The 23,529-nt window shown below is 35.8% G+C and overlaps 2 protein-coding genes and 1 pseudogene across 3 annotated transcripts; 1 reads left to right on the forward strand and 2 right to left on the reverse strand.

The window, feature by feature from the left end:
• The first annotated feature begins 6,359 nt into the window (after positions 1-6,359).
• LOC143531173 (uncharacterized) lies at positions 6,360-10,416 on the forward strand (annotated as a pseudogene). Its single transcript, XR_013134982.1, has 12 exons — positions 6,360-7,282; positions 7,404-7,538; positions 7,631-7,775; positions 7,861-8,148; positions 8,302-8,549; positions 8,716-8,855; positions 8,980-9,090; positions 9,176-9,227; positions 9,321-9,427; positions 9,496-9,624; positions 9,706-9,795; positions 9,834-10,416. The product of XR_013134982.1 is annotated as an uncharacterized LOC143531173 (transcript).
• A 975-nt stretch (positions 10,417-11,391) lies between these two features.
• On the reverse strand, positions 11,392-14,120 carry LOC143531197 (U2 small nuclear ribonucleoprotein A'-like). Its single transcript, XM_077026543.1, has 8 exons — positions 14,030-14,120; positions 13,898-13,938; positions 12,758-12,887; positions 12,473-12,678; positions 12,205-12,372; positions 12,079-12,129; positions 11,840-11,947; positions 11,392-11,468 (listed from the first exon to the last, which is right to left on the reverse strand). Exons 1-8 carry the CDS (start codon positions 14,109-14,111, stop codon positions 11,463-11,465), a joined length of 792 nt encoding a protein of 263 aa, XP_076882658.1. The 5' UTR covers positions 14,112-14,120; the 3' UTR covers positions 11,392-11,462.
• Positions 14,121-15,646: 1,526 nt separating this feature from the next.
• On the reverse strand, positions 15,647-23,527 carry LOC143531215 (uncharacterized; the record flags this gene model as incomplete). The annotated part of the gene is made up of 5 exons (XM_077026561.1): positions 21,532-23,527; positions 21,110-21,267; positions 17,555-18,314; positions 16,992-17,149; positions 15,647-15,937 (listed from the first exon to the last, which is right to left on the reverse strand). Coding segments are annotated over exons 1-5 (3,363 nt in total), but the record flags the coding sequence as incomplete, so codon positions are not given.
• Between the last annotated feature and the right edge of the window lie 2 nt (positions 23,528-23,529).

Raw genomic sequence — 23,529 nt, forward strand, 5'->3', positions numbered from 1 at the left:
AAAAGTTTTAAGCCGCATTTAATGCTATTTTGTTTGTGCCATTGGCTTTAATGTTTGTAATGCTTGTTTTTAGTTTTCATCTATCATCTCTTCCTTACACGTGTTTTGCCACGTGTCTTAGGTGTTGCTAGGTTTCATAATCTTCGATCGTTCACTCTCTGCTTTTTCGATCAACCCATTGTTCGTTAACATCGTTTACTCCACTTTGGTTGTTTGTTTCCAGTTTTAATAGGTAATCGCATATATGTATTATCTGTGAATTAGAATGAATTTTTGAACTCTTAACTGTGTATAATTATTATTTTGAAATCATCACAAGTGAGAATTTATTTTTCATTAAACTAGGTATAAATTCAGTAGTATTCTATATGTACTTAAAATTCAGTCTAAGTTATAATTTGTTAACAGGAATATTTAAGAACAAGAATATATTTGTACTTCGTAATCGTATTGTATGTGAATTTGATATTGTTAACGATTGAAAATAAAAAACTTTAACCAAACTTGTTCATTTTTTTAACTTATAGATGTTTACCTATACATACAATAGTAAAACACAAGCATTGTCGGTCGCAAGTATTGAGGTCGTAAGTCAACTCAAATTTGGTTGGTTCCGGTTATGTGTGTTATTGTACAGAAACTGAACCTAAAATAAAAACAAAAAATAATAAAATTTGAGTGGGCCAATAGGGTGGCACCAACCGGTAAAATTTGGGCGTTGGTAAAACCCGGCCATTGTTGATCACGAGTGTTGAGGCAACGAGTCTACACAAATTCGGTTGATTTCTATCACATTTGTTATGGTACCGGAACTAAAACAAACAAAAAAAAATCGGCATTTGGTCTATTTTCGTTACGTTTGTTAGCTATCGGAACTAAAACAAAACGCGTTGATTCTACTTGAATTCTATCGGCTTCTGTCATGTTCGTTATGGTACCGAACTAAACTAAACAAAACAAAATTTACATTCGGTCAGTTTTCGTTACGTTTGTTACGGACCGAAACTAAAACAAACCAAAACGGACCAGTGTGTTTCGGTCATATTCGTTACGTTACCGGAACTAAACAAAAAAGAAAAAACAAAATTGACATTCAGTTGGTTTTCGTTACGTTTGTTTCGGACTGAAATTAAATAAACCAAAAGGGATCAATAAGGTGCCGCAAAGTTGTCCAATCTGGACTTTGCGGCACCAAACTTGTTAATTGTATTATATAATAATAATAATACTAATAATAATGTAATTTGTTGTTTAAAAAACACAAAAATTGGTATGTCAAAGAGAAAAGTCGGCCTAAAGGTTTCTTTGTTTTTGAATAAGCTAGTGGTCTTTTGCTTTTTAATTCGAACAGTTGACATTTTAATGTTGAAAGTTTAAACTACTTCAATTTTCATTTTGACCGATCCACTATCTACAAATATTGCTAATGAGAAGTTGTGTAGTAATTACAAAATAAAAAAACGGCAGCCACAAAAAGATTTAATTAGGTGATCGTGTGTAAACGAATTCCAGTCGCATTCTTCTATTTTTCACATGTTTTATATTTATATCATAACGTTATTTTCAAGAAATATTATTGCTATTATTATTAGTTGGTAAATTAGATCTTAATAATCTCGCATTTCTGCATTTGGCTGACAATAATCTCGTCTTATAAAATAGTTGTCACCGTCCCAACTTTCACACTAATTTTTTCATTGGACCTCTGTTTTAAAAGAAGTAACCCCGTTAAGTTTTTTTTTCAAATTTCAAATTAATGTTTTAGGGCTTTTGATCGGAATAATGATACGATTCGATTCATTTAAAACTTACCTCGAAATGGTGGTCAAAGGGACGAAACGGTGCTTCAATTTGGGTGTTTAAACTTCCAATTAACAAAAATCAAATCGTTTGAAGCACCGTTTCAAGGTAAGTTTTACATCAATCAACTCGTATCCTCATTTCAATCAAGACTCCTAAAACATCAGTTTGCAATTTGGAAAAAACTTAATGACGTTAAGTTTTTCTTAACGAAAGTTCAAAGAAAACAATTAGTGTGAAAGTTGAGACCAATAACAGCTATTTTCTGATGCGAGATATTTTCAGTCAACTGCAAAAACTGAGATTATTAAAATCCAATTTGCCTTATCTTTTTATACAACATAATCCTGCAATACAAATAAACGGTGACGGGATGAAAGTAATAAAACGTGAAAAAAATATTAAAAATAGAGAAGTGTGTAAATTATAATTAGAAAAGCATAAATATATAATCTAGAATATAAGATACCATATTTTATTTGTGTTAGATAGCTAGCATATACGTGCATATGACACCGCTTTTACAATACATGAAAACATACTAGTAAAAGAATAAAGTTCTAAAACATAGGAATAATAAGAAAATGAAATATAAATTTACATGAATCGGTTTATAAACTGAACCAGTTTGGTCAACGGCTCGTCAAAACCGGTTTGACTCAAACCGGTTTATAAGCAAGATAGGGAGGCCTAATCACGTCGGTTCAGTTCAGTTTATAAACCGGTTTTCCTCAAACCGGCTGGGTAGATCTTAAGAGAAACCGACGGTTTGGATCGGTTTGGAAGGTTTGGGTGAAACCGGTTTTAAACCCAAAGCGGTTCGGTTTACCTAACACCGGTCCCGAACCGGTTTTTTTACATTTCTACTAATATTTATGTCTCTTTCTCTTTCCATCTAAACGATAGGAATAATAAGAAAAATGAAATATGAATTTATATTATGGTAAGACTATAGTAATATTTAAGTATGTCTCTTTCTCTTTCCATCACTACACATGATTGAATTACAATAATAAGATTTGTTATCCATTTGAAATATTGTATTTGACATTTCCAGTGATATATTGGTGAAAAAGATAACACGCACATGGTATCATAAATGACCAAAACTATATATGATTGGCCAAAAAGAGATTGGGAAAACTATAGTGGGCATATTGAAACATTTAGTGATGTTTTTAATTATGTTTATCATCTAATTAAAGATTATTTTAATATCAAAAGTGAAGACTTTTAATGTGTCTTGGTGTTTCCAGCTCTGTAAATTTGGCGTGATGTGTTTTTAGTTGGCTAATATAGTATAAACGATACTTTGATGTGTCATTTTTTTTAACTTTTAACCCTTAAGGCTTAAGTAGTCATTAAAATTTATTGAAATCCATTGAAAATGTACATAGGAAAATCAACAAATAATACGAGTGACTTAACTTAGAATAAAATTTGAAATGAAACTAAGATGAAGAATAATTTTCTTCGTATTTTTTTAAGCCAGGATAATTTGAAATTTTATGATGCCAACACCACTATCGTTTTTACGATAAGTTAAAGATTACACAACAATATGTAAAAAGTTTAGGGTTAGAAAAATATCAAGTAAACATGCATATTTAAAGTGGTATGTGTGAGTGTTAACAAACCGTGACATCCTACATCGGTTGGGGAGGAGAACTAAGCTTTGTTTATAAGAAGGTGGATACATTCCCCATTATAACGCGTTTTGGGCGTTTAATGATAGTGGATGAGGATATCCACAGTTAAGCGTGTCCTGGTGGAAGTAGTAACAGGATGGGTAACCTCCTGGGAAGTCTTCACTATTTAGAATCCGTGAGGCGATTGTGGTACGTCCCAGCCAAAGCGGACAATATTATAGTGCGATGGTAGCTGGGCTGTTACACAAACTCACATAACATTCACTATTTAGAATCCCACAAAGAGTTGTTCTTCACTAATTTTCTATTTAAACAAGTGGGGATCGTCGTTACAACATTTTACTAAGTTGGGTAGCTACTTTCCTTTACGTCATTTCGCACTATCTTTTACGTTCAACCTGTAAAAGATTACCAATATTCAACTCACTAGTCAAGACAGTGATCACCTTCCCGCTCTTGGATATCACACTAATCTTGATGCTAAACCCCTTTTGAAAACACTATTCTAGATTGTAATAACGTATTAAGCATCACACTAACTTTGGCATTAATCACCACTTTCATACATGAATGTTTACTAGCATATATTACAAAAGTAGCATCAACATCTTTTCCCTCTTGAACCAAATGTTTTGAAAATTGGATCGCCATCGAACAAGTTGCTTTACTGGTTTGTTGGACGAATCGGCTAACCAAATTTAGAAAAAGGGGATGAAGCTATAAGGGGTAAGAGATGCCATTCGGGTATTGTTAGTTAATGAGAGGAGTACCCCCACATATTTTATTATGTTGCGGTGGCGATTGTAGTAGTGTATGTGTGACTTTGCAAGTGGATTCTCACCCAAGCATTCATCATCTTTGTAATTATTATTTGAAAAAAAAAAACTTTTAAGGTATCTAAAAGGAGTGTTGTTTGTGATTAAGGTTGTTTAGGGTAGTCAAGAGTGTAAATGACATGACACTGCAATATTAGTAGAATTTGAGGTACCTGATATGGGTAACTTTACTCCCTAACTAATTAAGATTTTAAAATACAAAAAACTCGATGAATGAAACTATATCTCATATGCGTATAAAAACAAGAGGGACAAAACGCTAGGGTGCAAATGAGCCGAACCGAGTCTGAGCTCGACTAGGATCAAGCTCGGTTCGTTTAACTCACACGGAGCTCGAGCTCGGCTTGTGAGTAGATTTTCAAGCTCGAGCTGGCTCGGCTCGTTTACCATTTATTAATTATTATTTTTTATATATTTTTAATTATTTTTGCATATATATTTTTAATTATAATTTTATGTATAAAATAATATATATTATTTAGTTATTTTTATTTGTTTTCTTAATATTATATATACTAATTAGTAATTATTAAATTTATATTTAAAAAAATTATATAAACGACAGGCTCATTTAGGCATGCGAGCCGGCTCGAGCTCGATAAACGAAGCTCGGGCTCGGGCTCGTTTATTAAACGAAATTACTTTTAGGCTAGAGCTCGGGCTTGGGCTCAATTAAACTCGGCTCGATCGAGCTTTTCCGGTAGCTCGTGAGCAGCTTGGCTCGCTTGCACCCATAAGTCCAAACCCAGTTTTACTATGACAATTTGTTGTAACAAAATCCATAAGTTTTAATACGACAGGGCCAATTTAGTAACTTGAACATGATACTTGTATAGTTGTACTGTTCATGTAACTAACCTTAAACTTTTCTTTGTCTAATTGTCTGACAATTAACTTAAATTTCCTAAACTTTTAAACAAGCTTGAATTAGCTTACTTTTTTTTATTTACTAGCTCGTTGATAAACAAAAGTTTGCAAGCTTAATTAAACCAAAATAGATCCAGGTCTAAACACTAAACAAGTCCTATACAAAATCGACTTATTTATTTTAAATGAGTTCAAGCCCAGCTCGAGTTAACTCCTTAGCTCTATCTCAAAGCTTGAGGATTGAACTTAACTTAGTTCACGATTCCCCTTTAGTACGAGTTTCATATTCATATATTCTTCTCACTAGTTTTCTATCATAACTTCTTAAAAGGTGAAGACCACTATTTAACACAAGCTACAATTTATCTAATCTCATTGGTTAATACAGTAATGACAAAACCCCATGAGTTTTCATTACTATTATTATTATTCAATACAAGCTATAACTTATCTAATCTTATTGGTTAATACAGTAATGACAAAACCCCATGAGTTTTCATTACTATTATTATTATTATTATTATTATTGAACGACCAACGAATCCTTCAAATAAGTTACTGGCTAAAGTCACCACATCGGGACACACTCATTTTTTGATCCGGGGAAAACTAGCCCGAAGGCACAACAATGAGGTGAAGTAAAACCCGTTCAGTTTAATAATCCAATTAGTGAAAACCACATACTCGCATAATCTCCCATTATCATCCTGGTGCGTCTAAAGAAAACCACATACTTGCCTAGTCTCCCATTATCAGTTAGGGATGAGCAAATATCAGTACCGAAGCTTTGAGTTTCGGGGCCGGTACGGTACCGGTATTTCCCGAATTTTTACCTTAAATACTGGTACCTAACTGAATATTTCGGTAACAGTACCAAAAATTTATGATTTTTGGGACGGACAATCTCATCCCTAATCCTGGTGCATCTAAAACTAAACGCCGGTGACATTAATCAAACCTGAGTCACATGAAACACCAACCCTTCCGCTTCCCACTCTACTGCCCGCTCATTGATGATGATGATGATGATGATGATGATGATGATGATTATTATTATTATTTTGTCTTGATAAAACTGGAGGGAAATCCCAATATCATTCCAATAGTTGAAAATTGGCGGTTATTGTTCATCTTATAATCTTTCCATTTTATAAAGTTTTAGGGTTTTGATTCACTCTGCAATAACAACAACAATAATAATAATAAGATGATCAATAATACCAAAAGACAACGATCAGACCAATACACATTCAACCCAACTCAAAACCCTAATTCAACCATCCACATAACCACCTTCACCACACCCTTAACCTCACCCACCACCAATTCACCCCTCAATTCAATCACCCTCCACCCCAACACACCCCACACCATCGGCCGGAACCCCCGCCGCTGCGATTCGGTCTTCGCCCACCCGCAAGTCAGTAAACAACACTGCCACCTTCACCTTGATCATACCAACAATAAAATATACATCACTGATAGGGTTTCACTGAATGGACTGTTTGTTGATGGTGTTCAGGTCCCGGACGGTGAGGCTAGGGAGCTCAGTGTTGGGTGTGAGGTGTCGGTTGTGTGCGGGAATGGAGGCGTGTGCAGTCGGGTCGGTTTTGTTGTCGAAAATATTGTTTTTGATGGTGGGTTTGATAGTTGGAAAGTTGTTAAGGCGGGTTTGTTGTTAAATAAGTGTAGAAAGATATTATTTAGCGATGATCCGGTTTTGTGTATCCGAGAATGTGTTACGAGTGGGTGCGAGTTTAGGGCTAAGTTTGCTAGTAGAAATAGATTAAAACATAATTCTTGTTTGTTAAATGTGGGACCGAAGAGTTTGTGTGTGTCTTGTGTAGATTTGGAGTCGAATGCTAATGATATATGTAATGATGAGCATAATGGTATACGTGATGATATGTATATATGTGAAGAGAAGTTTGATGAATTGGATGAGGGTTTGAATATTAAGAACAAGGGTGTTTGTGTTCCTTCGCCGGGGAATAAGTTTTATTTAAACCGGCTTTGTTTTATGGGCGATGGTGAGTCGGGTGAAGTTAGTGTTACATTACCCGAGCTGCTGTATCCGGTCGAGACTCTAAAACAGGTTTTTATTGCGACGTTTACAAGTGATTTATCATGGTAAGTCCTGCAAGTTTTTGAGATTCTTATAGGATAAATATTAGATTGACACATGGCAAAAAATGGATTCCTTTATTATATAGGATAGATGTGTTACGGGTTTATTAATTTATTTTGTTAGGTTTTTATCTTACTGTGAGATTCCTAATGAGTTACCGATATCCGTTGCTTGTCATAACGCTGAACGGTGTTGGAGTTCGAGTCCTGATAAAAGAACCTCGAGACCTTACTCGGATTTTCCAAACTTAGTTGTTATGTAAGTTGAATGAAGAAGTTGATAGCGTTGACTTGTTGACTATGTTTGCTAAATGCTAACTGTTTTGTAACATAGTTTTACTGTGATGTTAGATACCCTCAATTTCCTGAAGTTATATCTTTTGGTAAAGAGAAAAAGAAATTTGGGATTGCGTGTCATCATCCGAAACTGTTTGTTCTGCAAAGAGACGATAGTATTCGTGTAATCATCACTTCTGCTAATCTTGTTGCCAAACAGGTGACTTTTTTAAAACTAATCACATGATTATAGTTAACAAAAAAAATTAATTTTTTTAATGACATCAGTGTTTCTAATATTCCAGTGGCTACGAGTGACGAATACTGTTTGGTGGCAAGATTTTCCTCGTGCGAATGTGCCTGATTACGTGTCTCTTTTTGCTAAATCATCTACCGAAGAAGTGAATCTTGATTCGAAATCAGATTTTGCTGCACAACTTGCTGGTTTTATGGCGGCTTTGTTAGTTGGTGTGCCTGATCAGGCTCATTGGATACTGGAGTTGACCAAGTTTGACTTTAGCAATGCTTCTGGACATTTGGTTGCTTCTGTATCTGGGATTTATTCTCCCAAACATCCGTATATATCGGAATCCGTTTATTATTTAACTGTAAGTACCTGTTTTTGTGTTTCTACATGTTCATCTGTATATCAGTGGCTAACTTGACATCTATATTTATATATGATAACAAATTTATCCTTTAAATAAAATTAAAGTTTTTTTCTTTTATTTATTTATTTATTGCAGGGTCATAGTTGTACATCACGGCCTCTGAAACGCATGTTGCTTGGCTCTGTCGAAGCTTCTGTTGTTGGTATTAGCCATCTTTTTCGAACTTCAGCTGATTCAAACGGAGCATTGTTGAAAAGGTTGGCCCATGCTATTGGAAAGTGCCACGTCAGCGCATATGGTGGAGGTCGTTTTAAGAAGAAATTTGAGTATAGCAGCCGATGCAAATGCGATAAGTGTTTCTATAGCTGACTCTGATGGAGGTAGTGTTTGGTATTCCCATTTATACTTGTTTTAGTCTGATAATTGTAACTGTATAATGTATATGTGGCAAAATGGGCGGGCCAGTCAACATGTCAGAAGGGTAGTTTTTGTATGTGTTGGATTTGGGTCGGATGGGTTGAGCTTACAAACTTCATGTCCAAACTTTAGGTTGCATTCAAGTTGGATTTCTACCTAGAGACGTTGCAAAATGGATCGCCCCATTATCAGATTCGGGTTTGTTTGCCTTTTCTGCATATATTTATCCAAAAGAAGTGCTCGCGTGTGCTTTAGAAGGAAGCAATAACAAAGCACACCTCATTCTATATGTATATCAGGCATGTGTGTTTCCCAAGCTTACCAATCAGCATATATACATTCATTTATATATATATATAAATTCATGCATTTTAATTTCGGCCTTAACTTTTGCAGGGCCCTAATTTTGTAAACATATCAAAGCTAGTTTCACCAGATCTTGCTTCTGCAATGTGCTCTCTTGTTGCTTCAACTCAGAGGTGTTCCGGCTTGTGGCGGCTTCACGAGGTAATAGCCGTTAATTTCAAAAGTTTGATGGTTATAATTTACTTATTTCCCATTTTACCCTTAATTCATTTTTGTTGTGTTTTAGATTTTGGGTCACTACAAATGGCCTGAGCATTGGGAAACCGACTTTACGTTTAGTGAGTATACTAATTCTGAATTTAATTTATAATTTATAATTTATTTTTTTTTTCTTCTTGTGGACTTATGTTTAGCTGTATTCTCCATTAAAGGCTCTTCATCCATAGGGGCTGTGAATGCGCCATTTTTAGCTGCATTTTCAGCTGCAACCGGAAAGCGGTCTTTGCAGTTCTCTGAATCAGAAGAGTCTGATCCAGATGCAAGCATTAATTACCTTTTTATTATTTTTTAAATAGTGACTTGATTATTCATTATTTGGTGTTTCAGTGGGGCTGCTGGAGTGCGAGTCAAGAGTTGAGAAATCCATCTATAAGAATCATTTTTCCCACTATCGAGCGAGTAAAAACCGGAAGTTGTGGAATCTGGGCTTCAAAATACATCTTATGTTTTTCACAGGTTTTTTGTGAAAATAAATTACATGAAATTAAGAACACCTTATTTTGACTAGTAAAAATTATATTTATTCTTGATCAACAGAAAACCTGTCTAAGATTAAAACATTTGAGGATACTTCATGATGCGATACCTCATCCTGCTGATCGAGTCGGTTATCCTATGCATGTTAAGGTAATTTAATTTATTAATTATCAATTTCAACTTTCAAGCATTTCCCTCCGGTTATTATTTAAACATAAAATTAATTTTTTTTAAACTTAAAATTCGGTAACCAGGTAGCGAGAAGACGGTTCCAATCAAGAACTGACACGCCATCGTTCGGATGGGTTTATTGTGGCTCACATAATTTCAGCGCAGCAGCGTGGGGCCGTCCAATTCACAGTCCATCTGGCATGAAACCAACCGAAGAGTCTAGAACCAAATCGGTATTAGGCTCACGACTTCACATATGTAACTATGAATTCGGCATTGTTTTCATCGTACCACCATCGGAAAATAAACATTACTCAGACAAAAGTTCGAATTTGGATGACATTACTTTACCATTTGTGACACCTGCTCCTAGATACCGACCCATGGATACGCCTGCAACAAAGTTTGCAATGAGCAAACTTGCTGCGCAAGAAAGAGAGAGGAATGTAGAACCGACAGACGTTGAAGAAGAAATACCCGACGAAGAGGAAGAAGTATTGGAAGTCGCAAATTTTGTAATTGTGGAGAAGGAAGATGATAAAGTTTATGCTGAAAAGCTTTGGGGTTTAAGTTGATATTGAATTTAACAGATGATTTGGGGTGTTCAACTTATGCCATTTGTGCTACGAGTCGAGTGACCCGTTTACTATTCGGGTATGATTCGAGGAACCTGTTTTCTGTGCAGATTATAGTCCAGTAAACTGGTTGAGACGCCCAAGCTTTGGTTCCGGCCATGACAAAATTAAGGGTCCATAAATGGATCGTTTATATGACGATACAGAGACATATAGCGAACTCGTTTGTTTACGGATTCATTCTTCATTACAATTAACTTTCAAGTATTTGTATATTTTTTTTACATGAGTGCCAATGTAATGATTTAAGATTCTGGTCATGAGAGTTTCTGCAAGGAGAAGCTACTTGCTAATAAATTGTATTTAATAAGATTTGTTTTATTTTTTTAAATTTGACTTATGTATGAGCAAGAGAGTATAATCATATTTTGTATTTTGAACAATGTATTTCATATTAAAAAATATTACCATTACTCAGGCTGTCAATCTTAAGGGAAGAGACGCTACTGAACACGCATAGGTACGACTAGACTACAAGCCCTTAGGTGTAAGCAATCATGAACAAAATTCAAATCAAACATTTTGATACCTTTAGCAAAGGCGACTAGGCGAGCTTTCGAATCAAACTATGCTATGTCTAGGTTTATTATAGCATGAGGCGCTTAGAGGCATTTAGGTCCCGAAAACAAAGGCGTGCGACTAGAGCTTCACATACACCACATTGCTCTATTGCACAACCGAATAACTTTCATACACAACCAAAACTAGGTTTGTGCTTCGAAAATAAAACAAGTTTTAAAATCAAATTCGAAAGCAAGACACAAGATCCTTCTTTTTCCTCAAAAATACTTTGTTCTCCATCTTGGTTTACAAAATAACAACTCAGATACTGGTTTCAAGTTTTCAACTAATAAGCACATAATAAAAGGTGTCATAAGGCGACAACCAATCTCTTCCAGTCACTAATTCTACAACACCAATTCACTTCATTTAACTGGTAAAACAATCTCGATTTGCTTTCCAAGTTCTAGCTACTGTGCCATATACAACCTCGTCCACCTCAGCATCCGCTCATTCCTGCAGCATTTCATAGACAAGAGTTATAGTAAAGACATATGGGTGGCAATATGGACAAGTCATACGGGTCGGTTAACGAGGTAATGCTCTCAACACTTTTTTCGTTCATATGTTTTAAATTTAACAGATATATAATATGAATTAGTCGATTACAAAAACTTACTTTAGGTGACTTGGAAACCCCAAAAACTTGAGTGTACTTTTGAGTGACTTGAAAACTGTTTAACCCGTTTCCTTTTAAGTATAAAAACTACAAGTTTATCCTTTATCCCGCTATTAATAGAGCATGGCCCACATTGACTTGTAACAAATGGGACATCAGTCTGCAAACATAATCAAAATTAAACATGTCTCATTAAAACGACTATCACCTGCTCCATGTCCGCAGGACCGTCATTTTCCTGTGTAGCATTTTGATTGTTTGTTGCTTTGGTATTTCCAACTAAAAGATCTGCTGGAACTTGACCAGTTTTCAAAGCCTGATTCAACCATCAATGGTAGTATATTAAACAACCAGGAGTAAAAACTATCACAATGTTTGATTATGTTATCGACTCAAGAAAAATAAAAAATAATAACATAGATATGTAAAATCAGAAGAAAATATCACCTTTTCAAGTCTTGCTACGTCTTCAAGAGTTTGAGAGTTGACAATGGCAGCCTGCACATAATATGTAATGTTAATGATATGTACAACTGAAGCAGAGAAAAAGTACATGCATGCATATAATAATACCTTTATAGCTATGATTTGCTCTGGTGTAGGGCCCACTTGTTTAGCCGGCTCTTCTTCCTTAGGCTCATCGGTTGCAACCTCACCAGGTACAAACGTCTTCACAGATTCCTTTTTAGCCTCTTCTTCAGCCTCCTTTGATACAAATAACTTGGCTGCTTCAATTCGCTCCTATCAACAAAAACACAATATTACAAAGAAAATACATGATAAATTCCCAGTAATCCAAAAAATCACACAAAGAAGAGCATATAAAGAACAAATAACTAACCTTTTGTTTCACTTTCTTGAAATCAAGCAAACGCAGGGGTTTCAATTTGTGAATGACATACAATCGATAATTAGGTTTCTTTGTAATGTTATTGTCCAGCAAGCTCAGATACTGTAGCTTCGGGAGTGATGCGAGTGGATCAATCTCAACCAAATTAACAAGTCGATTGTTAGTCAGAACCAAAGAGTGCAGTTTCGGCAAGACCTCTGTAAACTCAAAACATAATTTGTTATAGAAAAATCACAAGACACAAAACAAACAAGCTTCCTAATAGCATTACAATACCTCCAATGTTAGGGTTAATACGAGTAATCCTGTTGTTATTAAGCAGCAATGTTCCAAGTCGATTGAGGTTAGGGAAGTTTTCGAGTTTCACGATCTCATTATCAGACAGATCAATAGTGTCAAATTGATCCTGTTTATAAGAGAAATCAGCAATTACATTAGCAAATAACAAAAAGTACAATAGGTTAACCAACCCTAGGGCTGTACTGAACCAAACAATGCATTGATCAAGTTCTTTCATTAAGCTTTTAGCGAACAAACACCGGTTCACAAACACCTAACCAAACAAATTTCTTGTTTGTGTTTGTGTTTGTTCATTATGAAAATAAACTTGTTACGAACAATTGTCAGTGGCTAAGATTTGGACAAGCTACCAAGTTTGTGTTGGCATGTTCTTTTCAACATTCATATTCATATTTCAATTTTACATATAAATTGATCACATAATACTCATATATAACTAATTAACTTTGCTTAAATCTGTAAGATAAAACTAGAAAAGTCACTACAAATGTTAAAAACCTTTAATAAACAAACATTAACGAACACATTATCGAGACATGGCCTCTGTTCGTGTTACTTCATTTAGTTAATCGAACAATACTCCTTGTTACGTTCGTTCACACATTAAACAAACTTCCAGCCCTAGTTAATCGAACAATATTCCTTGTTCATGTTCGTTCATTTAGTTAAACTAATTTACATCCAAACTGTTACATTCGGTTCGTTTACAACCTAGTTAACCATAAACCAGCATTTCCCAGCCTATTAACGCTTCAAAACCCTAGAAATACGATAGCAAAAGCTAACAAACACCTCAAAAGCCTAAAAACACAACAACAAAAGCTAATTAACACTTCAAATCCCTAAAAACACAGAAACAAATTCCAATTAACACTTCAAAACCCTAGAAAGACGATAACAAAGGCCATATAACACTTAAAAACCCTAGAAACACGACAATGAAAGCAAATTAACACATCAAAACCCTAACAACACAATAACAAAAGCCAACTAACACCTCATAACCCTAAAAACACAATAACACAAGCTAACTAACACCTCATAACTCTAGAAACACAATAACAAAAGCTAATTAACAGTTAAAAACCTAGAAATACGATAACGAAGAACGCTAACCTCAGTAGCGCCCAAATTCTCTATCAGCGGGATCTTATTACCTGCAAATTATAAATTAGGTTTAACTAATAATAATAATTTTAATAATAATAATAATAATAATGAGAGGGAGGTTATAAATAAAAAAGTAACCTCTGAAATCCAATTCACGTTCGCGAAGAGCATTGAAGAAGTGAGGGCTCTTCCATATCAAATCCGCCGTTAATCGAACCATTTCTTCTTCTTCTCTGAAAGATACAGAAACTGTAGGCGGTGGTGGCTAACATTTTTCTTTATATCGGTTTACTAGTCACTACTGTTATCGTAGGGGTGCAAGCGAGTCGAGCCGGGTCTGAGCTCGACTAGGTTTGGGCTCGGCTCGTTTAACTTACATAAAGTTTGAGTTCAGCTCGTGAGTAGATTTTCAAATTCGAGCTCGGCTCGATTACTATTTATTAAATATATATTTTAAAAAATATATATAAATGACAGGCTCACGAGACGGCTCAAGCTTGATAACTGAAGCTTGGGCTTGGATTTGTTTATTAAACAAGCTTACTTGCTCGGGCTCGGGCTCGATTAAGCTTGGCTTGATTGAGCTTATTAACAAGCCGGTCTTGAGTAGCTCGTGAACAGCTCGGCTTGTTTGCTACTCGCGAGCTTTTTAATGAGCCGATCAGATAATTTTTATACAAATATTATAATTTTATTTATGTTTGGATCAAGATTTGTAAAATTTCAATAAAATACAAACACTTGAAGTAAAATATTATGATGTATGTAGTAAAGGAAATGGTTCATTGGCACCGGACTAGCCTTGTGACTAGTTTGACCGGACGTTCTAGCGATAAATTATTTATAATTGGTCGAAAAGAATTTCTTGTTTCTTTTATCTGTAATGGATTGAGGGAAATCTCAGATCACTTGGATGTATATTTGAGCTCTTTGACTATGAGATCTCTACAATGTGTCTTCTCGCTACTATATATAAAACCAACACGGTTAGCCTCGTCGGGGGGGGGGGGTGTTCTTTTTGTGACCATCGTATTAACGCCAGTGGTTTTGCGGGTGTACAACCTAAAAGAATGCAATAGAGACATCTCCCTTTCTACTGAGGGAGAACGTTTCTTTTGTTCCTTGTGGTCCTCACGTGCCATGTCATATTGTGAGGTGAGGTCGGTTCTTGTAATTCGAGTTTACCCATGGAGTCGGGTCCTATTTCTTCAAATTAAAAAAAAATGGAGAAAGAGATGGCATACAATTCAATTAAGATATATAAATCAATATTAAACAAAAAAGTTTTTGATAGTTAATAATTATAAATTTGGCCAAAGGTTTATAAACTTAGTAAGAACATTAGAAAAGGTTAAATAAAGGAAGAATATTAAATTATTCTAATGAAATAGAAGATTTACGTACCAAAGAGACGAGAGTTACAAAACAACTTTATCAAAGAAGAAAATAATTCAGGTATAAGTAAAGCTCAACATTATTCAGCACTGCTATATCATGAACGAGAACCGCGTGATCCTTTTTCGACAAGTTCAGCAAATCTGTACAGATCCAAGGATGGTGGCCGGCTTCCTAGAATCCCGGGAAACAATACTAGCTGCCCCTGTTCCATTGTCTATGATAAGGTTGCGAACCATATGTTTGACCATGTCCTGGATAATGTTGACCATAGGGTCCACGCCAACCATAAGGTTGACCATTAGCCACGTGCACCGCTTGAACATGGTAACCGAGTGTGTTTCCAGGTGAAGCGGAATGGGCAGTAATGTAGCTTGTGATCGGTTGTGGTGACCGGTAGTGACCAACGGGTCTAGGCTGATGTGGCATGTTTTGGTGACTAACACAAGCACGCTTTGCTTCCTGATGAATCGGGTTTTCTTTAGACCTCCTTTTGTGGATTAATTTCCACTCGTTTACTTCTTTCTCGAGATTTTGTATTCTTTCATTGATTTTGAAGTCGGGAAGAAGCGTTGAGGGGTCAACGTTGTGTGATTCCAAACACTGTTTTACCGATTTCAGATCAAACAAATGCTGCTTCACTGCATCCAACTGAAATTTTAAAAAAAATCACAAACATCAACTTAGTCCAACGTGCTTTCGACTTATTAAATCATATGAAGTGTTTGACTTGGTTGACCCAAATAGGTAAAACTAATTGACCCAAATCAATTACTCGATTTAGAGATCGCAATTTCGACCCACTCACTTATGATTATGTTGATTTGTATTATATTTAACTTTTCAATCATCTAACTAGTCAGCACATATTTTTTTTTACTCGAAATATAAATTAATGAACGACTAAATTGCATAGAAAGTTAACATAGTTCTCCAAAAAAACAATTCGACTTTCAAAACCTTGCAAGTTAACAGGTTTTCTTCGTGTCCAAACTGGTCAGACCTGACCGGATTGTTATGTCAGCCTGACGGTTTTTGTCGGCCTATAAAATCACGTCATTTGTAACTAGATCGGTCAATCTGACCTTTTTTTTTTAAATTCTGACCGTTTTTAAAAAACTTGACGAAATTTGGGACCAACATAAAACCGTCAGACCTTCGTCAGCCCTCACACCAACACCAAAAAGACGGCCGACCCTCACCAAAACCTTCGTCGGATCGCCAGATTTATTTAAAAATGGTTGGATTTATATCTTTAACGATGTGATTGCCGGATTTTATTTAAAAATGGTCAGTTGTATTGTATCCTTATTGATTGGACCGCTGGATTTTACTTAAAAACGGTTGCGGATTTTTTTAGGCTGGTTACACGTGGCGTGATTTTACAGGCCGACAAAAACCATCAGCTGACATAACAATACGGTCGGGTTGATAATTTTGCTTTCTATGGATATCATTGGAACTCAAGTGATCAAAATGGACATTTGGGGATTACCCCAATATAAGTTGGCTTTTGACCCACACCAGAAGTAGAAATTTAAGAGAAAGAAGATAGAACTCTTCTTGATTTCGTTCCGGTGATAAAAAGGAGCAACTGATTTATAAATTAAAAGGTTACTAGAATAGGAAATGTTCCAATTAAGAATATAGCACAGCACCATTAAAGATTATACTAAGAGAGAGAGAGAGAGAGAGTATTTTTTACCATATGATCAGGCGAAGCATTTTGAATATCTTTAATTTTATTGTCCAAATATGCCATCAATATCTTCCCAGGGTGATACGTATCCTCCAACCCGAATGTATAGGCAATATCAACAGCTTCAATTTCCAGATTATTATGCACCATTGTACAAATTATCTCTGAAATAAGTATAATGTACCAGAATATAGTTTAGCTCATAAATTAAACCAAAAAAAAAATAAGTAAATTGTAAATACTTCAAATTTAAACTATACTTATTATCACTTTTCTTGCAGCAACCTCAAATATGATTATTTCCTTCTAAAATATCAACTTTTAATAAATCAGAATTGCCTAACATCATAAAACTGATCAAGTTTGCAGCATATCCAAACTATAAAAATGAAATAACAAAAATTTTGCATCAAGCAACCATTGTACAACATTATTTCTAATCCAAATTCAACAATTTAGCATAATTCTACTACATTATACATCTCATACTTCAAGAGTGTGCATATTGCTATATTTTTTTACTTCGTTTTAAGGTATAATAATAAACTAAACAGAAAAGGGCAACAAACCTCGAATTTTGGGCATAAGAAAAACCGACCGACGAAGTGCGCTGGTAATCCCCTTGACATTACTAGCCCTAATCAAGTCAATAAAATCCTGAATAGAGAAAACATGATCTTGAATCCGAAATCCACTGATGAGCAGAAGCAACCCCCTGGCATCAACATCATCTGTGTGTCTCAATCCGCCTTCTTTGATGATCCGTTTTCTCCAAACAGTAGCAGCCTCTACAGCATATTTCCGAACTTTTTTAGTGATCTCAATGCCAGCATCACTTATCATCAGAAAACACTCCAAAATCAAAACCGCAGCCAGCCTTCCTACATTTTCCTTGTTCAGACGTGAACCCGCATGCGGTTGGAATGATTTACAGCTCCGTTCAAAAAACCTACCAATGCTGTATATAGCAAGTTTTGCGGGATCTTCAGCCAGCTTCAATGCATTTGCAATATCCACACGCAGATTATTCATTTCAGATATATGATCTTTTATATGCCACTTCAATCTTTTAGTATCCATTCTTTGACACAAGAACTGTAACCCGGAAACCACTCCCATTTCCTTAGTCTTCTTCCAGGTATCATTTTCTACTGGAATCATCAGCATATCAATTTCTTCAGGCTTCTTCAAGATATCAACATCTTCAAGGCTTTCAATCTTCTTCAAGGTATCAATTTCTTCAGGTTTCTTTAATGCAGCAGTTTCTTCAGGCTTCTTCAAGATATCAACTTCTTCAAGGCTTTCAGGTGTGATGACATTTTCATTGTTCTGTTGGCAATTAGCAGCCATTTGGTTAGGGTTTTGTTTTGAAACAAGTTGCCTAGGGGTGATTTTTAATAGATTAAACATCCTTAAATCATTTCACTCAAAAAATTATGTTATTATTGAACAGCCAAATTGCATAGGAAGGTAACATGTTTCACTCATATTTCTATCTAACAGGTCTTTATATCTCACATCAACCCCATGTCAGCACCATGTTAAAAAGAAGTCAACATGGTCAAAGTTAACGGTGTGTCTGTCAGTTGGATATGCCATCATTTTGACCAACTATCTTAGTCAGATTTACCCACATGAAATTTTTGAAAGTTCAATCCTTTTTTTATTCCTATAAAAATACCTAAAAATCAAGTCCTTTTTTGGAGTTAAACAGAAAAGTACTGTATTCCTCCAAGTAGAAAGATATATGGCCAAACCATGTTACTTAACTTACCTTTAAATGCACTGTGCCCATATTGGAATAAAAATATAGAATATAACTTTTTTGTAACAACATTTGATGCATGAATTGACGATAAGAAAGTTAAATAACTGGATAAAAAGTGTTTTGGGTGAAACCAAAAATAGAAATTTTACAGAGGTATTGGTTACCATTTGAAGAGGCGGAGCGTTTTGAATATCTTTAATTTTATTGTGCAAATTTGTCGTCAATACGTTCCGAAGGTTACACACATCCTCCAACCCAAAAGTATTGGCAATATCAACAGCTTCAGTTTCCAGATTATTCTTCACCATCAAATAAATTACCTCTGAAACAAGTATAATTTACCAGAATACTTTAGCTCATGGAAAGGAAAAAAGGAATATGCGAATGTTTCAAATCTAAACTAAACTACAAAAAGAATATACTAATGTTTCAAATTAACATAAAAAAGCAACAAACCTGGAATTTTTGGGATAAGAAAAATCGAACGACGAAGTGCAGTTGAAATCCTGTTCACATTACTAGCCCTGATCAAATCCATAATATCCTGAACAGTGAAAACATCATCTTGAATCCCGAATCCACTGATGAGCAAAAGCAAGCCCCGAGCATCAACCTCATCCGTGTGTCCCAGTCCACCTTCTTTGATCATCCGTTTTTTCCAAACAACAGAAGCTTCTGCTACATATTCCCGGTCCTGTTTGGCAATTTCAATGCCATCACTACTTATCATCACAAAACACTCCAAAATCAAAACCGCAGCCATCCTTGCTACATCGTTTTTTTTATATGAACTCACACAAGGGCGGAATGCCATACTGCTCGATACAAAAAACCTGCCAACGCTGTTTAGAACTAGTTTTGCAGGTTCTTTAGCCAGCTTCAATGCGTTTGCAATTTCCTCGCGAAGATCAATCATTTCAGAATAATGCGTTGCTACGTGCCTCCTTAGTTTCTTATGATTCATGTTCTGACACTTGGATTGTAATACAGAAATTAAATATTCGGTTTCCTTAGCCTTCTTCAAGGTACCATTTTGATTTTGTTCAGGCTTCTTTGATACAACAGTTTCTTCTGGATTCTTACAGATATCGGTTTGTTCAGGCTTATTTGATACTGATACATCAGTTTCTTCAACACATTCAGGTATCCTCACATTAGCAGCCATTCTATTAGGGTTTTGTTCTGAAACAATGGCTTTTGGAACCGTGGTTATGGTTTGATCACAAGAAGTTTCAGGAAGACTTTCTTCGGGCTTCTTTGAAGTATCAGTTTCTTCTGGAATCATCGAGATATCAACTTCTTTATGCTTCTTACACGTACCAATTTCTTCTGGAGTCATCATATTATCAAAGTACACACAGGATTCTTTCTTCTCAAGCTCTGAAATTATGGCTGCTGACGTGGCAAGAGCTTTCTCCAACCGACTTTTTTTCATCAGAGCCCATTTCATCTTATGCAACTCATCTTTCACCTGGTTTTTCTTCATATTTCTAACTTCTTCAAGGCTTTCAGGTTTCCTGAAAGCCAGTCCTTTACGGGTTTTTCCCGAAACAATGGCTATGGTTCGATCACAAGAAGTTTCAGGAACAGTTTCTTCAAGCTTCTTTGATACAACACTTTCTTCTTGAATCATCAAAGTATCAAAGTACCCACAGGAGTCTTTCTTCTTCTTCTCAAGCTCTGAAATTATGGCTGCTGCTCTGGCAAGAGCTTTCTCCAACCGCCTTTTTCTCTTCTTAGCCATATATAACTCGTCTTTCGGTTCCTTTCTCTTCATCTTTCTAACTTCCTCAAGACTTTCAGGTGCCCTCAAAGCCGGTCCGTTAGGGTTTTGTTCCAAAACAATGGCTATGGTTCGACCACAAGAAGTTTCTGGAACAGTTTCTTCAAGCTTCTTCGATACAACAATTTCTTCTTGAATCATCAAAGTATCAAATTCTTCATGCTTCTTTAATACAACAGTTTCTTCTAGATTCTTACAGATATCAATCTGTTCAGGCTTCTTCAAGACATCAGTTTGTCCATGCTGCTTATGTACTGATACTTCTTCAACACATTCAGGTGTCCTCACATTCTCATTACTCTGTTTGCCATTAGCAGCCATTCTGTTAGGGTTCTGTTCTGAAACAACGGCTCCAGGAGCATCGGCCATTGTTTCATCACAAGAACTTTCTGGAACAGTCTCTTTCTGCATGTTCAAAGTATCAAACGAGATCTTGTGACATGATTTCATGGATCAGTTTCATGAATATAGGTATTTTTGTACCTAATGTACGTTAAGCAATTATTATATTCTATCTTTTATCTATATATATATATATATACATATAGAGAGAGAGAGAGAGGTGTTGATTACCATTTGAAGAGGCAAAGCGTTTTGAATATCTTTAATTTTATTGTGCAAATCAGTCGTCAATATGTTCCGAGGGTGACACACATTCTCCAACCCAAAAGTATTGGCAATATCAACAGCTTCAATTTCCAGATTATTCTTCACCATCAAATAAATTACCTCTGAAACAAGTATAATTTACCAGAAAATACTTTAGCTCATGGAAAGAAAAAAAAGGAATATGTGATTGTTTGAAATCTAAACTAAACTATAAAAAGAATATATTAATGTTTAATTACACTACGGGAATCAAGTAGTGTAATTATATATACAACATAGTGTAATTGTAGTGTAGTGTAATTACAGCATACTGCAATTACACTACGATGTAATTACGTAATTACACTACTTCCCCATGTTTCAAATTACCATAAAAAGCAACAAACCTGGAATCTTTGGGATAAGAAAAACCGAACGACAAAGTGCAGCGGAAATTTCCTTCACATTACTAACCCTAATCAAATCCAGAATATCCTGAACAGTGAAAACATCATCTTGAATCCCAAATCCACTGATGAGCAAAAGCAAACCCCGAGCATCAACCTCATCCGTGTGTCCCAGTCCACCTTCATTGATCATCCGTTTTTTCCAACCAACGGCAGTTTCTGCCGCATATTCCCGGTCCTGTTTTGCAATGTCAATGCCATCACTACTTATCATCACAAAACACTCCAAAATCAAAACCAAAGCCATCCTTTCTACAGTTAGGGGATGTGAACCCCCCGCATGCATGCGGATTCTTTCACTGCTTGTTACAAAAAAACTGCCAATGCTGCGTAGAACTAGTTTTGCAGGATCTTCAGCCAGCTTCAATGCGTTTGCAATTTCCTCGCGGAGATTGATCATTTCAGAATAATGTGTTGCTACATGCCTCTTTAGTTGCTTAGTACTCATGTTCCGGCACTTGGATTGTAATTTAAAAATCACAGGGTTCTTAGAAAAAAGAATAAACTCCCTTCTTCTCTTCCTATACCGCTTCCTCATCTTTCTAACTTCTTTAAGACTTTCAGGTTTCCCCAAATCCAGTTCGTTAGGGTTTTGTTCCGAAACAATGGCTATGGTTCGATCACAACAAGTTTCTGGAATAGTTTCTTCAAGCTTCTTCGATACAACAATTTCTTCTGGAATCATCAAAGTATCAAATTCATTGGGGTTCTTACAGATATCAATATGTTCAGGCTTCTTCAAGACATCAGCTTGTTCATGCTTCTTATGTACTAACACATCAATTTCTACAACACATTCAGGTCTCCTCACATTCTCATTACTCTGTTTGCCATTAGCAGCCATTATGTTAAGGTTCTGTTCTGAAACAACGGCTCCAGGAGCATCGGCCATTGTTTCATCACAAGAACTTTCTGGAACAGTCTCTTCCTGCATGTTCAAACTATCAATTTCTACATGATTCTCACATACATCAACTTCAAAATTCTTAGCCACATCGATTTCTTCACGAGTATCAATTTCAAGAGAATCATTAACAACTTTAGGCTCCTTCGGAATATCGATTTCTACAGGATCCTCACACACCTCAATTTCTTCAGGATTCATCCATACATCAACATCTTCAGGCTTCTTCAAACTACCCATTTCTACACGATTATCAAATTCATCAATTTCTACATGATCCTTTGATACACCAGCAACTTCAAGCTTCTTCAAAACATCCAATTCATCATAATCGTGCAAAAAAACGCTGTTCAAACTATCAATTTCTACACGATTCTTAAACACATCAATATCTCGACCACGAGTATCAATTTCTACAGGTATATCAGCAACCTCAAGCTTCTCCAAACTATCAATATCTACATTATTCTCGCATACCTCAATCTCTTCAGAATTATTCGATACATCAGCAACTTCAGGAGACTTCAAAGTATTAATTTCTATAGGAACCTCAAATACATCAGCACCTTTAGGCTCCTTCAAAACATCAATTTCTAACCGGTTATTCGATAAATCAGCAGCAGCTTCAGGCTTCTCCAAGGCATCAATTTCTAAAGGATTATTCGATACATCAATTTCTTCAGAATTGCTTGAAAATTTAGTGTTTTCACTTGAGCTAGGGTTTTGCACCGACACAATGCCTTGTGTAACCGTTGTATCACAACTAGTTTCCAGCAAACCTAAATAATTAGGGTTAATAATACCTTCAACAAGGTGATGTGGCGGTAATTTGGAGTCAATCGATGAATTAATAAAACTTATGTGATTATTCAACTCGTCGTAGCGGCTGATGAATTCCGATAAGGCGGTGGAGAAGCTACGGAGCTCGTTAATCTGTGTATCGCCGGTGATGTTTGTTAGGGTTTGTAAGTTAATGAGGGCGGAGATGTGGTCCATCGACGGCGGAGCTCCGGTGAGGTTTGACGGAGGCATCG

Source organism: Bidens hawaiensis, unplaced genomic scaffold, assembly GCF_021521415.1.
Source record: "Bidens hawaiensis isolate Kalapana, Puna unplaced genomic scaffold, B.hawaiensis_p1.1 tig00009086_1, whole genome shotgun sequence".
In the NCBI taxonomy this organism is placed as follows: Eukaryota; Viridiplantae; Streptophyta; class Magnoliopsida; order Asterales; family Asteraceae; genus Bidens; species Bidens hawaiensis.

Coding starts and splice junctions, on each gene's coding strand:
- LOC143531197 (XM_077026543.1), bottom strand. CDS start 14,111: ATGGTTCGATTAACGGCGGATTTGATATGGAAGAGCCCTCACTTCTTC. Junction 13,939..14,029: donor ACGTGAATTGGATTTCAGAG/GTTACTTTTTTA, acceptor TATAATTTGCAG/GTAATAAGATCCCGCTGATA. Junction 12,373..12,472: donor TCAAGAAAGTGAAACAAAAG/GTTAGTTATTTG, acceptor TTTTGTTGATAG/GAGCGAATTGAAGCAGCCAA.